Here is a 15,907-nt window from a genome sequence, read left to right as displayed (position 1 = left end):
TGCGTGTGTATGTGTGTGTGTGTATGTGTGTATGTTTGCAAGCCATAGGTGGTAATATACTGCGCTCCAATATCTCACCAAGGTGGCTATTCGTTTCATCACACTAGCAGTACACAATCACTTGCTCATCACTTTCCTCTTTTGTGCAATGGTTTCTTTTAATTCGCTGTTTTCATCCATGGATCATCTTTGCGCGGGGTGGATGGGGGGGGGGGGGTTAATGTCGTTTTTACGGGTGGAGAGGGGGTACATTTACGCTTACAATCAATTAGTGGCGTGGTCTTTTTGCGAAATTATCAAGATTCTATCAAGGGCTTCGATATGCCAGTTTGCAGTAGGGGTGAGTTTGGGACTTCTTGTAGTGATTAAGGTGGTTGCCCTCCCACGATCGTTCCCCCTTTCCCCATGCTTGTCAACTAATGTTCCCATGATTAAATATTGTGACCCAAGCCACGCTATAAACAAACAACAAAAACCCATCCTTTTCTTTACATCTTTAGCTCACGCTTTTGTTATGCTCTGTGAATGATTCGCATGCAGAATGTATAAGCTTCGCCTATAGTGGTCATGTTGTGCATGTTACTTGAAAAGTGTTTCAGTTTTTCTTTCATGATCTCTTTCTGTTTGTGCAAAGTAGTCTGTGTCTGAGAGAAAGAAGGGAAATAAGCAATGCCGTGCAGTTTTCACGACTCATTCATCCATTGTCGTTACGTTTTTGTATGCAGATGTCTTTGACTTGATATTAGGATTTCGGGCTTGAAACCCTTGTACAATGCACACATTGTAACTTCAAACAAGACATTGGTAAACCGATATAGCAATGTTATCATAAAATGTTTGATGGCAGCCGCTTTGTGATGTATATGTCATATTCACTTTTCTCATCAAAATTTTATTCTCTCTTTCTGTCAGGCTACGTTGAGCCGAACGCGGGTTCGTCCCAGTACAGTGTACTGGAAACCAAGTTGCTTGAGAGCCTCCCAAGTTCGCAGCAGCCAGAGGGCAGCCCTGTAAGTCCGCCAATCAGCGCCGACTCGACCCTTGCCTCGCAACAGCAGCAGCATCACCACCAGTCGCCGCCCCACCACCAGGCGACGCAGCCGCTACCTCCTCCACCGGTGCAGCACCCGCAGCCGCAGACCTCCCCTCCTCTGCCGCAGACCTCGCAGCAACAAGCACAGAGAGTTGCAGCAGCGGCGGCGGCAGCAGCGGCGCAGAACCACCAGCAGCACACCCCTCACCAGTCCCCACAGAGACAGTCCCCCGTTACCCCAATGCCGGCCAGTATGCCAACATATACCCCAAAGCAGGACGCATCATCACCGCCGTGTATTGTACAAACGCCTGAATCCTTTTCTCCAAACTACACCAGTACGCCCTCGTGCACTACCACCAGCAGCAGACTACCCAATTTCCAGGACTGTTTCGGGCCTCCAGGTTTGAGGCCCAGCTACGAAGACCCCTCGCCAGACTTTCCGCCATTCAGCTCTATGACTGAGTTTCTCCCCAGCGCGACGCAGACCGAATCGTACGACCGTGAGGCTTACCAGCTCCCAACAATCCCCTCCATGTCGGATCACATACCATACCAACACACCTACAGCCCAACTATATCTTGCCCTACGTCCGTCACCACATCCCACAGCACCTACTCTCCCGTAGCTCAGCCGAACGATTATTACGAGAGCCCTTTCCCCCACGATGTCTCTCCTATCCATGCCGTAGACTCGAGCGTCCCTCCCCACTTTGTGTGGGGTCACACACAGGACAGTCAACTTCCCACGTGTACGGAGTCGTCGATCCTGGAGGGCAAGCACCACCACTACCCAATGCCACCGAATCCGCCCATTGGGTCGCACCACACCATCATGGCAGTCGCGAGAAAGTCCAGTCCCATCATGTCCCTGTCGCCGGAAGGACCCATGATCACCCCGCCTAGGACGCCCTCACAAGAAGGGATGTGCGCGGTGTGCGGAGACAGCGCGGCGTGTCAACATTATGGCGTCCGAACGTGCGAGGGATGCAAGGGCTTCTTCAAGGTATGTTCCATCCTGTCTTGACTGAAAACACGCTATTACGAAAGTTTTTCTGACATAAATAAACCCATACATGACATCATGAATATGTTTGCAAATTTATTGGAAATCGTTGATTTAAATTGCATCCCTGGTAAATGTCAGGAGAATATTTAGAATATATGTGATAAGAAACATCAACAATGTTTCGAGATACAGGCTGCAATTGAAGGTGTCAGAAACCTGTAATTTATCGTCTGTAAACGCTGCTTGAACTCTCTTAATACGTGAGCAATTAGAGCGAACAGCCAAACAGGAGATCCCATAATATAGGATTATCCAGCAAACGGGGAGGAAGACTGGTATGTCGTCATTCTCTACCCGAAACACCCAAGAGCATGAATATATGGTCCTGTAGAGGAAATAACAAGTCTAGGAATCCCCAGCGGAGATTCGTAACGCTCCTTCGCGGTTTTTTCCACGACGTGTATCTGGTTACTGACGTCATGATTCGCGGCAGTGGCTCAATTGAACGGTTCCGGAGAGGCAAGTCGTGCCTGCCCTGGCACCGTGCCACCTTGGCAGGGCCGACCGTCTTCTGAGCCGACAGTTATGCCGCCGGGAGAGGGGATCGGAAGGGTAAGAACAGGAAGTGGCAATCTCGGCGCTCCTGACGGATGACACAACGTTGCCAGGGCAACAGAGCTACAGACCCAAACCAAAACACTCGCCCCGACGCTTCAGGACAGTGCTCAAGATTACAGCCACTAAATTTAGGATGTCAGTACGTTGACGTCCCAAGCAAATTCCAGATACGACATTTGTATACAATGTTTGGCTCTTTAGTTCTGGCTAATCTTAGACTCTTTGAACAGCCTGTCTCCGCTTGTACAGAAAATAATGTATAATTTGTCTGACACCAAAACCAGCCTAATATGGGGAAAAAAGGAAGAAGTGAGATGTATCACAAAACTTTGAAAGAAGTTTCAAGTTCTTTACGTTACATTTGAATATATATATGTATAGCCTTTTATAATATTCTAATGGGTTTTTTTTTTTGTCTGTGTGTGTATCTTTGCGTCCGTTCTTGCAGAGGACAGTACAGAAAAATGCCAAGTACGTGTGTCTGGCCAACAAGAATTGCACGGTCGACAAGAGGAGGCGAAATCGTTGCCAGTACTGTCGGTTTCAGAAATGTCTAGCGGTGGGCATGGTCAAAGAAGGTGAGTTACGTAGAACATTAAGGTGGTGAATACTCCACATTAATTTTGTCTCTCATCTTTCTCGTGGAAAGAGTTGGAAGTGTAATAACCTATCTGGACTTGAAACCAAGGTATCAGGCTGATATCGTGTTCTTTCGTATACAGGCATACAAGTATTTCAGCAGTTTTGGCTGCAACGATGAATTATAAAGAAGAAAGAAAGCAAAAACATGTAAAAAAAATGACCACCAACGAAACGTTTTGTCAATGTTATTTAGTCATAATATTCAGGTAACATTTTATATAGTTATGTTCCCGCGCTGTACTTGACATTAGCAAAATACTACTGAACAAGAATGAAAATACCTAAAAGACAAATGCCAGTGTCGTGCGAATGAAAGTCTTTGATTGTTCATTTCCTTTTGCCCAATAGTTGTTCGAACCGATAACCTGCGCGGGCGCCGGGGACGATTGCCAACGAAGCAGCGAAACGCGCAGGACCTCTCCCCACCATCACCGCCGGTCAGTCTCATCACTGCCCTGGTCAGAGCCCATGTGGATGCCTCACCAGCAAAGGCTAATCGAGATTACAGCTCGGTAAGTCTATTCACTTTTTTCTTCCTTACTTCGTAGCAGTAAGGGGGGGGGGGGCACTCTCAGTACCCACTACCCCAAAATTTCAAAATGTACTCCTCTTTGTATTCCATAGCCTCGTTTTAAGTCACGATGAGGTAAAAAGCTTTGAAGCCGTCTCTTTAATCGAACTATAATTACGACCACCGTGCAACAATTCTAATAATATCTGTATTTAGAGGTTTGACGTCATCGGGCGGCAAACATCATTGATGCCCCAAAATATGGTATTTGGCACAAGAAAATGTCATCCTGTTGAATGTCAAAAGTGCCATCGAGAGTACATGTTGTGCCGTGGGGAGAGACATGTTTACACACGAGCTAGTCGTGCTCCAAAGAGACACGCTTCCGTTCCAGCAGAAAGTATTCTTAGCATCATGAGGAATGTCCTCATGTGAACAAGTCACGTTCTGCCTTCCAAAGAAAAAAAAAAATCAGTGATGCTCACCGCCTCCCTCTGAGACTATCAAAGAACCATTAATATTTGAATAATTTTCATGTATGAGCGGCATTGCGGTCGCCTTGCCTAGACTGGGACCGGAAGAGAAAGAAAACACCATAGATGGGGCGGCCGAACAACCCTGTTACGTTCACTTCCAATTATTAAGCCGCGAGGCACCCTCACACGCACTGATGAAGTGATAAATCTCTTGCCTTGATGTGACGTCAATGTCCGCCGGTGTGACGTCAATCGTTTCACTTGGAGGGAGAGAGGAAACGAAAATAAACACAGATGCCGCATCGCTCCCTTGCCAAACGAGAGGGAGGGGGGGGGGGGGGGGCGAATTTGCCATGACGTCACACCGCAATCAATTTCGCTTGGCAAAGCCTCTGAAGGGAGGAACGGCTGCTCTCAGGAAAGTCGGCCAAGCGAATGACGAGCGGGTATCGAGACATTTTTGGGTCGTAGATAAAAGATTAATCAAGTGTTCCGTGTCCGCCGCACTTGGGACGTTGTGGAATTACACAAGCCTTCCTCTCCCGCCGCATCTCACCGAGCCTCTCCTCCCGTAAATCTCTCTCCTCCGCAGTTCCGACTACCGGGTGACGTCATTACACCGCCACCGGACAACGAGCAGCTGCAACTCTTCTACGACAACTTCTGCTCCTCGATTGACGTCATCAGGTCATGGGCGGAGCGTATACCCGGCTTCAGCGACCTATGCAAAGAGGATCAAGACTTGCTGTTTCAGTCGTCCTGTCTGGAGCTCTTCGTACTTAAGATGGCGTACAGGTAAATACGACTTAACGCTTCTCCGGTGCACACTTTGGGACTCAACTAAATTTATCAACAGCTTATCTGGAAAGCAATTATCAATGAAACATATTTTCAATTAAAGCATAGTTTTATGCAATGATTACTTATGCTGTTTTGCACCAACGAACCATTCAGAGTAACGTCGAATACTTAATTGATATTTATTGTCCCAATATTAGATTATTCTTCTTAACCCACTCGCTAACCAGCAGTCTTTATTTTTTTCAAACAGTCCTACTTGTACTAGGGAATTTTAAATTCTAATATTGTATTTTCTAGAGTATTGGTAGACAATGTTCAGTGCTCTTGTCATCAGTGGCGGCTTAAAAATGATCAACACTGACCTACTTGCCCCCTCCTTCTACAATCTATTTCGCACAGGCTGAATCCTGAAGACCCGTACGTCGTCTTCTGCAACGGCAACGTGCTACACAATCAGCAGTGCGAACGCGGATTCGGCGAGTGGCTAGATGACATCCGGGCATTTTCAAAAGTACTGTCGTCACTGGAGATCGACATCTCATCTTTCGCCTGCCTATCGTCACTTGTCCTTGTCACAGGTAAGAAGGTGGGGACAGAAGAGGGGCGGGGCAAAGGTCACTTTATCGAATATTTCCTTCCTCCTCCTTACTAAGGGCTGCTGCTGCTGCTGAAACAACAACAACAACAACAACAACAACAACAACAACAACAACAACAACAACCGCAACACGGCCTAACTGGTCCTAGGTGGTTGATATACCAAAGCCACATTTTCCACTAGAGAGTATCTTCTCTTTATTTCGGTGTAACCAGTATCGTGAGCTAAAGTCTAGTAAAACACCATAACCATCGCCATACCACCACCAACAGTAAAAACAAGCATCAGCTATTGTAAGCACATATTTCTCTTAGCTTTGTTGACAGTCCGATCTCTGAAGCCAACTGTCTGCTTACTGAATATCAAGGGGAAGCCATTTTCTTGAGCGAACAGTCTTGAAGAAGGGGATTCTTGTTTTCTTTTCTTGGAAGTTGGATCATGTCCACTGTTTGTCATCTCCGTCGCTTGATGATTGATAGAGTGACAGAAGTAGCTATAGCGAAGCCATGTACAGACTTCTCCCGAGAATAGAATTCGGAGACTTGTTCGGCATTCAGCTATTTTGCATTTTATGTGGCAAAACAACGTACATAGTTTGATTGCCATAACTGTTATGTTTTTGACGTTTCTGCCAGGGACTTATGTTTGTCAACGTAGAGAAAAAGAGAAAGAGTCTTACGAATGAGTGAAAGAGATAAAATTCGAACATGGAAGATTTCGGCTTGTTAACTGCAGATGATGCCGAAAACCCTTACAGAAATATTATTTTACTTATGGATTTTCCTTTTGAATTATTCATCGTGAGAACGACTAGGAAGTGTTGAATAAGCATGGTTTTTCGTGACTGGGGAGAGGGGTTCTGCGTTTTAATTGAAGTAAACTAATAGGTACGATTGTGTTTGAACTTTCAACAACATGTTTTTATTTTCCATAAGCAAAAAAAAAAAAAAGAAAAGTATCGCTTTACCTTCATCCGTCTGTTTTGGGTTTTTGATTGTTTCTTCAGAACGCCATGGCCTCAAGGAACCGGAGAAAGTCAGCCAGCTGCAAAACAGAATCATCAGCTGCCTGAATGACCACGTGACCTACAACACCAGTGCGCAGACGCGCGCCAACTTCCTCTCGCGTATGCTTATGCAGTTACCGGAACTCCGCGTCCTCAGCAAAAAGGGTCGCCAGCGGTTGTGCGCCCTCAAGGTTGAGGGAGCCGCACCCGTGCCGGGAACCATTGAGAAAACCTACGAGCCGAACTTGCCTTACTAAAACTTCGGGGTATCAAATGAGTGAAAACAGAGCACTTTATATATCGTATTAGATTACAAAATGATAGTGTTATTGCTTCTAAACACATGATTATACAAACCTGTGATTGTCACATGTCATTACTTTTTTTTCTAATCGAAATTGATACTTTTTTAAGTTTTTTCATTCAATATTGTTAAATTTTTAGTACCAACGTGGAAAAAAAATGGTGTCCTCAAATCATATAACCATAGATTGTCTGTTCTGATTGGCGAGGAACAACCAGGCTTTATGCAAATCGTTATAATATGCTAACTGCCATGCACAGTCTGGTGATCTCGTATCAGTGTTGTGTGTACCAATTCTTTTTTTTTTTCTGGTGTGTGTGTGTGAGATGGTGTGTCTGTGCGTGTGCAAACGTATATTTTGTGAAAAGGAGTATACAAAGTGTGTGTCTCGGCGTGTGCGTGTGTGTATAGTTTGGCGTCATACCGTAGTATTCTTTTTTTTCTCTTTTTTAATAGAAGTTTTCTCTGTTATTTCTGGATGAATGATGCAGCATTGCAATGAGTGGCTCTATTCTGAGTACACCGGATAATTAAACCTTATTGACAGGGAGAAAAAAAGAAATCGGGTATTCGCAATATGAAATTGAAGCGCGGATGAAAAGCAGATGGGCAGAAATGGTCACGAAATGTATTCAGGGCGCTAAAATCTCATGGAAAAATCTGAAACGTTTTCAGTGCAATCTTAAAGCGAATTATAGAAGTTGAAGAATTTCCGTACAGGTGAAAGGGTTTTGCGGCGTGTGACGTTGAGGGCGGCATATTGGAGAATACAGTATGCCCGACATGATTATTGGCACGAAAGCATTCCGTCTCCCGCGATTCGAACTAACAGCGGGGAGAAGAGCTGAAGTTTTGGATGTGATTGAAATTGAAATGCAGGTTACAAAGAGGTCTTTCAGAAAGGAATATAAGAGTTTATATGACAGTATAGTATTGTAGCACGTGGTGCATAGAATATATCAAAACGTCTAATATGGTGATTTTATATTAAAAAAGCATCGCTGCATTACAGTGCTAACTTAATTCGAGTAGAATGATACATTTTCTTATTGTCTATCGTAAAAATCGACAGTCAGCTTTTTTCTGAAACTGATAGTACATTGTCCTGGTCGACGTTAAGGCTCAGAAAAGTAGATAGCAGCTGATTCGTCTGCTTTGCTTACAGAGTTAAAATCACTTATAAGATTGATGACGAATGATCTTTTATTTTAAGTGTTGCCGATTTGCAGCTGTTTGTATTGTACACTTTATAGATCGCACGACAGGAAATGCGTCTTAAAATACTCTGAGCTGTTGGGTAAAAAAAGGAGAGATCCAGTAGTCCGTTATCATGTCTGCACGTTTTTTCTGCAAGAGATCTGATTATGTTGTATGTAGTTTTGTACATGTCGATTTTGTTGCTGATAAAAAAACGATGTGATTGACTAAGACTGACACCAAAGGATTTAAGTTTTTAGAAACATTTAGATGTGCCAGATATTTGAATAGTTCTTATAATTCATGTGATCACTGTATGATATTTGCAAGAGCATCTCTACCGGGAACCGAGTTGTACATATGGGAATACATGAGGTCATATAGACATACGGGACTGAGCTGTGAGAATGTAGATAATTTTATAGAAGGTATTCTCAGTAAAAATATTGCAGTACACACAAAAAACAACGTTCTTTATGCTACAAACACTGAAATGTGCGTATTATTATATCTATAAGAAATGGTACATTAATATACATTGTATACCTGAAAAAAAACTTTGTTACCGTTTTGTTTACGAAAAATCTTTGTTCACCGAAATCTGATAATGATAATTTTGACAAGAAAATTGTAAACATTGCACGAATATACAAATCTGAATTGTTGGCGGAAAAATACTGCCAAGCTTTTGTCATTAAATTCTTACTGGTTCTGTAGGATAGTGATTTTATACAATTTTGCTATGAAGAGAAAGAGAGAGAGAAAAAAGTTGCAGTCTTTTTACATTGTCGCTTAAGTGAACACGTATGGTGGATGTTACAAAAAATTATATAATCATGATACATTATTTAGATAAAAATTTGTATGAGTGTTTTGATAATTCGACTAGTTGTCAATTGTTTGTAAACACTTGGACGTGAGAATTTTCCCAGCGAAGGAAAAAAAATGGGTAAAAAAGACAAAGTCGTAAAAATGACACCTCTAACGGTTGGCATTCTTGCATGATTGAACATTCGCTGCTGGAATTAAAAAAAAAAAAAAAGAATGATACGTGATATCGTTTCGGCGTTTATACATTCTAGGTATAGATTCTAATCACTCTAGCCATCGTGTCTTTGCCACATACTATCATGTCTTACATTCATGTTTGCACGTGTTTATACCGGTAGAACCTGCATTTAGATTATATGATTGCGTAATACTGGTCATACTCGTCCTACGGCAGCTTTATCATTTTCTAAAGCTACTCTCATTCGTTTGAGAGTGAGCACAAACACACACACACAAAAAGAATACTGTGAAAACTGCCAAATTTGTATTCGCGTTGAAAAAGGTCACTCTGAAAACAGTTGAAGAAGAAGGAGAAGAAAAAGAAAAAAACAAAATCCGAACAGTGACATCGGTATATATTTTTGTATTATGGTGAATTTGTCCAAAAAATTTGCTGTGCAAATTTGCGCAAAATGTTGCACCTTCAATTTTCACACATCTTAGAACTGGGTAGCGTTTTGATGTGATTCTTTTTTTTTTCTTCTTTTTATCGACACTTGTTCTTTTTTTCTTCACGTTTTTGTTTGAGCAGTATAAATGCACAATGAAATACTGCATCACAGATTACACAATCGTCACTGGATGTCTGTGGTGAATCGAACAGCTAGATTATTTTGATGGTTAATTGTTGCGCTGGGGGAAAAATCTAAAGTGAATTATTTTCCTAAGTTTGACTTTGATATTTTTCTACACACTTTAAATGTTTCCGCTATGTGATCGTGTTCGATTTGTCAAATTGTGATAGTTGCTTCTCCTTTCGGAGACTATTTGTATGTTTATTACTAATTCTGAAAGTGAATCGTCATATGAAAAAAAAAATCTATAGTGCAATTGTCGACCCAGTTTTGTATTGAAAAATGTGTGCAAAAAGCACGATTATATGGAGTCTTATAGTTAAAAATGAAAAAAAAAAAGCAGAATGAATTTATTATTTTTCTACGTATTAGTGTGCCGGTATTGTGTACTTATAGCGTTCATTCAGGAACGGATATCACAGTTATATTTATTTATTGCTCATATTATAAACGCGGCAAGCCCCTTAATAATATAACTTTATGTTTTTTTTTCCCATTTTTTTTTGTTAATTGATCGCCCACAGTATTCTACTCTTCAAAACGTAAACAGAATGTACTTAAACAACACTGTCTGCCGGCTCCTCTCTCGTCGAAATGGGGATGCTTTGAGAAGTCGAGAATGCTGATGCTGTCTTCATAGATAATTATATAAATGTGTTTTAAATGTAACGAATACCTTGTCTGATAACTTAAAATCACTGAATGGAGGCAGGAATCAAGACGTGGTTTCTTTTACTTTGCTCGGTAGAGGACAATGTGTTTTATGCTAACCTTTTTTTCATTTGCGTGACTCATCACGACTCACGCTGTGGGCTTGTTGCTATGTTGATTGAAATACCTACAAGTACTGTTAGGCTAACGCTCTGAGTGTATATGTTCTTCAAAGTTTTATATGACGTTCTACGACGTAAACGCTAAATAAAAACGTCCACTGACACGAAAACACGGTTCCCGATTTGCCGCCATTTTGATTTGCATATACTCCATAAAGTGCCGAGAGAGATGAGATCTGGGCCCCATTTCACAAAAGATGTTAGGATACCAACTCTTGCTGGAATGGCAACTTCCAATAGAAACAGCCAATCAGGAAGCTGGATTCTTGTTGTTACTATGACAATTGTCATTCCAGCAAGAGTTGCTATCATATCAACTTTTTATGAAACGGGGCCTGCTGAGTGTGCATTGTTTGATGCTGCATTTTGTAGTGCAGGACTTATCAAAATCCCAGCAGCAGCATAATCATGCATATAAATACATAACATTATATATTTACTTACACACACACGCACACAGGCACACACACACACACATAAATATGTAATATATAGTATATAAAATATATGTTATACTATGATATATATATATATATATATATTACATATAATCATATATATATATATATATATATGTATATATGATATGCATATATGTGTTACATACAGTGAATGATAGGGCATATTATGACACCTATAAGATATCAATATGATTAATATACTAGTACTACATCGGTGTGAGTTTGTTAAGCGAGAGATAGATATATGGATAAATATAGATAAGCATGTAGTCGTTAGCATACTCGAGACAACTTAGGTTAACACACATATATATATATATGTATATATATATATATATGTATATATATATGTATGTATATATATATGTATATATATATGTATATATATATATATATATATATATATATATATATATATATATACTATATATATTGATATTGAATTGCCGAAGAGTTCAGTGAAATGAGTTGAAATGAAATCCCACATACGGAAATGATTTTCTTTTATGAGCCATATAGAAATTGATTTTCCCAGAGACTCACAATGGAGGAAAAAACAAAGATGAAAGAAAACAAATCTCTATGCCGCATTTTTCTGTTACTTTAGTGACGAATAAAAGGTTTTTTCGTTTACATTTATATGAAATGTAAGGCAATGCTGATTTGAAAATAAGAAAAGAAAAGAAACGAAATTACTATTTCCTTTTCTTATGGCGGAGAGTTTCGGCAGGCGGGGCCATAAAAGAGTGATGCGTTACTCGGTTTTAAATCATCGTCTCATCGTTGGATATATCAATTGTATTTCAGTTTCAGTTTGTTCTATTTCACCCCTCGTACAATAAGACATCATCACGATCATTATGACAAAATCAACAATTCATTTCATCAGAGTCTAAACAAGAGTACTCAAAAGAAATAGATACAATCATATAATATACGTATAATCATATTCTAACGTATCTCACTATGGGGGTGTTGCAAAAAAGTTGCAATGAATTGCAACTCCCCAATATCTATTGCAAATCCTGCAATCAATTGCAAGTTCCCTTCTTGCAATTGCAACTTGCAATTGATCGCAAGTTGCAATAGATCTATCTATTGCAAAGTTTGCAATAGATATTTGCAATTGATTGCAGCTCGACTTTCTTGCAACACCCCCTAAGACATACAGGACGTGGAGGAGACCGTGAATTGCCAATAAGCAATGCGCGTTGCTTGGATAACGGCTTCTATGCTATATGGTTTCTCACAATATTTTTCACTTATTTCTAGCTGAAGGAGCAAACCATGTATACACAGACAACTAACTTGAACACTAACAACTTATAAACAACTTGCATTTTTGATATAGTTTGACTGAGGAGGACAAACACAAGTCGAGCAAACAAGACAGAAACGAATTTCAAGGACAAAGAAGGGGATGCCTATAACAGATAGGAATAAGCTGAGGGAAGGAAATATCAAATGGCTTCTCTGAACGGTAACCCGCAAATGACTGTTTTTACATCAAGTGTCTGATGCAGGTCCACGTGACATTTTATCTAACTCTCTGTCCATAATATTGTCCGTCTGTACATTCGATCACCTTTTTTTTTTTTTTGGGGGGGGGGGAGGGGATTAAAATAATCCATGAATTTGATGACATTCACGCGCCATGCGAAATTTACAATTATACGGTTCCCTTGAACGGAGTCCCGAATTAGCAGTATCAGATGTCTCCATTCCTTTGATTTCAATGACGATTGCAAATTCACAGAATCTTTATCATAGTAAATTTTCTGTGTTTTCTTTAGCTACATTTGTTTGATCTTTTTTTTGTGTGTCTTGTTGTATTCATTTCCCCTCAGTCCTAATAGTCTAATTAATAGAAATAAGTGCCCCAAATATTCTTATATCTCATTTCATCTTGGGACCTACGAGTGAACAAGCTTGCTTTTAAGTATTAGGCCCCATGATTTCTCGTACTGTAAACATAGCCCCACATACTGTAGACAGATATGTGCCTTCTATATTGAGACAGACTGTAGTACATTCAGATGAAGTTTCACCTGATTTGTATTTTGTTATTTATGTATTTGATAATTGCATTTTTTCCGTACCGTTTTCATGAAAAATATGAACATAAATTGAAATTGAAAGTATATCAACAGTGATATCTGTACATACATGGAGTTCATATATGGAGTCCTTGACGGATCTTGAGGTGCCCTCATCTCCCAGAGTAATTCACAAAATTTTCAAGCTATGCTTCTCTTGTGAATATCTCTTTTCCATACACAGTAAAAAAAATAAAACTGTATTTTGCATACTTGTTTATTTATTGAAATACAAAGCTGATAATTTATCATAATTGTGTCCATGATTTGTTGAAGCTTGTGTGATTCAAAATTCCTTAAGATGATCTGTACTCGTGTAAGCGTTATGAGTATTACTTTGTATTAGTTTATATGGAAATAAAATCATTCAATTTGAATTTGAACACCAACTAAGGCAACAACTGTAATGATGATATTCTCAATAGTAATACCAATCGCAATGATAGTCATCGATAGTATTGGTAATCATCATCATCGTCACCATACTCATAATAATCGTAATAACAGCATTCCAGTAATCAAATCAATATCTTAAATGAAAGAAAAAAAAACACACACACACACACGCACACACATTCACACACATTCACACACACTCCATCCACAAAAGTATTACACCCTGGACAAGAGAAGAGCACCTTACAATGCCGTCATAAATACGGGTGCTACTCGTTATTCAGAAGGGTCGCTATTCCGAAGAACCCAAATTGACCCATTCAACATCGATGCCGAGCAGTAAAAATTGATTTGACACATTCTGAGTGATTTTTCAAGTTGATATGCTGCCATCAGAGTTCTTAGAAAGGAGTTCATGTTTAAGCTTACATTTTTGAATGTACAAAATTTATTGTTGTCAATTGGCAGGGTCTTTATAGAAATAAAAAAAAAATGTATATTCCTTTATTTTTCTAAGGAAAGACTCTGAAACTTCAAACAGCTCATGCACGATTATTTATTTCGTGGATCGAAGATCCTACATTCATAAGATAGAATTCATCAATCTTAAGAATATACATACTTCAAACAAAAAAATCGATAGGGGTGCTCGCGTAAATTACGAACATAAATGCATCTAAAAATTCTCTTTTGAGTAATCAATATTTGAAGAGCTTGCTTCCAAAAGGCGCTAAATCCATCATTTTTCAATAGATTTAGCGCCTTTTGGAAGTTCTTCATTTAATCAGTATAGTTCTTGGCAGAGTTTTCCAGTGAAGAGTATTTCATAATTCAAATAGCTTGGTATCATTCATAGAATACATTCTTGATGATATTTCAATCAGAAAATTGTTTTAATTTGTAATATAGGTAACTCCGTGCATTTCTTGAAACATTTTTATTGAACGAGTAAGGTGGATGACTTCCAGTGTGTCCCTCAATTTCGTTAGGTGTATTCTACTATCTATGGAAGCTTGATTAGATTCAATTTGACCATTCAAGTTATCTAAAGAGTAACTGAATAATGTGAGATGTTGTTGTTGTTGTTGTTGTTCTTGTTCTTGTCCATCCAAGGATAGTTAGTTAGCTTGAATCATAAATTGAATTAGCTCACTGTTGATAGTTTAAAGAAGTGTATTCCATTCGTTGTGAGAAAAAAAAAGATAGTGGAGTCGTCGATGAATAAAATGAAAAGTCAAAAGTTGGATTGAGCTGTAATGCTGTTAATGTAGCAACGAAAAAGGAGGGGTCCAGTCAGTGGCGTATCTAGGGGAAACGGCGCCCGGGGCAAGCGCGAAAATTGCGCCCCTAATTTCTGAAAAAGTGTTCAACCCCAACCCCATCCCGGTAGGGACTTTAAACAAAGTCTACATGATATGCTTTTTTCAAGCACTTAAAAGGGGTCTTTTGAGGGTGATTTAAATGTAGCGAATTTTGATAAATTTTGGCGAGCGAGCGCAGCGAGCGAGCCGAAAATTTGTGTATTTCAGCTTACAAAACATGGAATTCTAGCCATTTTTTGCTTACCAAATCTTACAATTCTAATCAAGATATAGTGACGGCCTTATAGATAACGATTTATACCAACAAACTGAGGGCTTTAAAAAAATACTCTAAATTAGTGCGCGCGAGTGAGCCGAAATTTGTATATTTCTGCGTCATCATCACGTTTTGTTCTTATCTCTCTTATATATATTGGCGAGCGAGCGCAGCGAGCGAGCCAAATATTTTTGTATTTTAGCTTACAAAACATGGAATTCTTGTCATTTTTTGCTTATTAAATCTTACAATTCTAATCAAGATATAGTGACGGCCTTACAGATAACAATTTATACCAACAAACTGAGGACTTAAAAAAAATACTCTAAATTAGTGCGCGCGAGTGAGCCGAAGTTTGTATATTTCTGCGTCATCATCACGTTTTGTTCTTATCTCTCTTTTTTTTAATAATAATATATATAAATTTTGGCGAGCGAGCGCAGCGAGCGAGCCGAAAATTTCTGTATTTCAGCTTACAAAACATGGAATTTTTTTCATTTTTTGCTTATTAAATCTTACAATTCTAATCAAGATATAGTGACGACCTTATAGATAACGATTTATACCAACAAACTGAAGCCGAAATTTGTATATTTCCGAGTCATCATTACGTTTTTTTCTTATCTTTTTTTGATTTTTTTTTGCGCCCCCCCCCCGTATGTTCGAAACCGTTGGCGTCCTCTTTTGATCCAATCGGCGATCGCCTTCAGAACGAAAGAAATT

The 15,907-nt window shown here is 39.6% G+C and overlaps 1 protein-coding gene across 7 annotated transcripts in view; it reads left to right on the top strand.

The window, feature by feature from the left end:
• LOC139721395 (nuclear receptor subfamily 4 group A member 2-like) overlaps nt 1-10,304 on the top strand; it is a 41,326-nt gene extending 31,022 nt beyond the window's left edge. For all 7 annotated transcript variants that reach the window (XM_071632711.1, XM_071632710.1, XM_071632709.1 and 4 more), the window contains 6 exons: nt 913-2,039; nt 3,109-3,238; nt 3,651-3,814; nt 4,882-5,084; nt 5,490-5,668; nt 6,695-10,304. In XM_071632711.1, coding sequence (XP_071488812.1) covers nt 913-2,039; nt 3,109-3,238; nt 3,651-3,814; nt 4,882-5,084; nt 5,490-5,668; nt 6,695-6,951 — 2,060 coding nt within the window. In that variant the 3' untranslated portion in view covers nt 6,952-10,304. The remainder of the gene's footprint in view (nt 1-912; nt 2,040-3,108; nt 3,239-3,650; nt 3,815-4,881; nt 5,085-5,489; nt 5,669-6,694) is intronic.
• The last annotated feature ends 5,603 nt before the right edge of the window (nt 10,305-15,907 follow it).

The sequence above is a fragment of the Diadema antillarum genome, unplaced genomic scaffold (genome assembly GCF_040938485.1).
Source record: "Diadema antillarum isolate AM-2024a unplaced genomic scaffold, OU_Dant_1.0 scf00000142, whole genome shotgun sequence".
NCBI lineage: Eukaryota > Metazoa > Echinodermata > Echinoidea > Diadematoida > Diadematidae > Diadema > Diadema antillarum.
The sequence above is the reverse complement of the archived record's forward strand: the minus strand, read 5'-3'. Positions and strand labels throughout refer to the sequence as shown.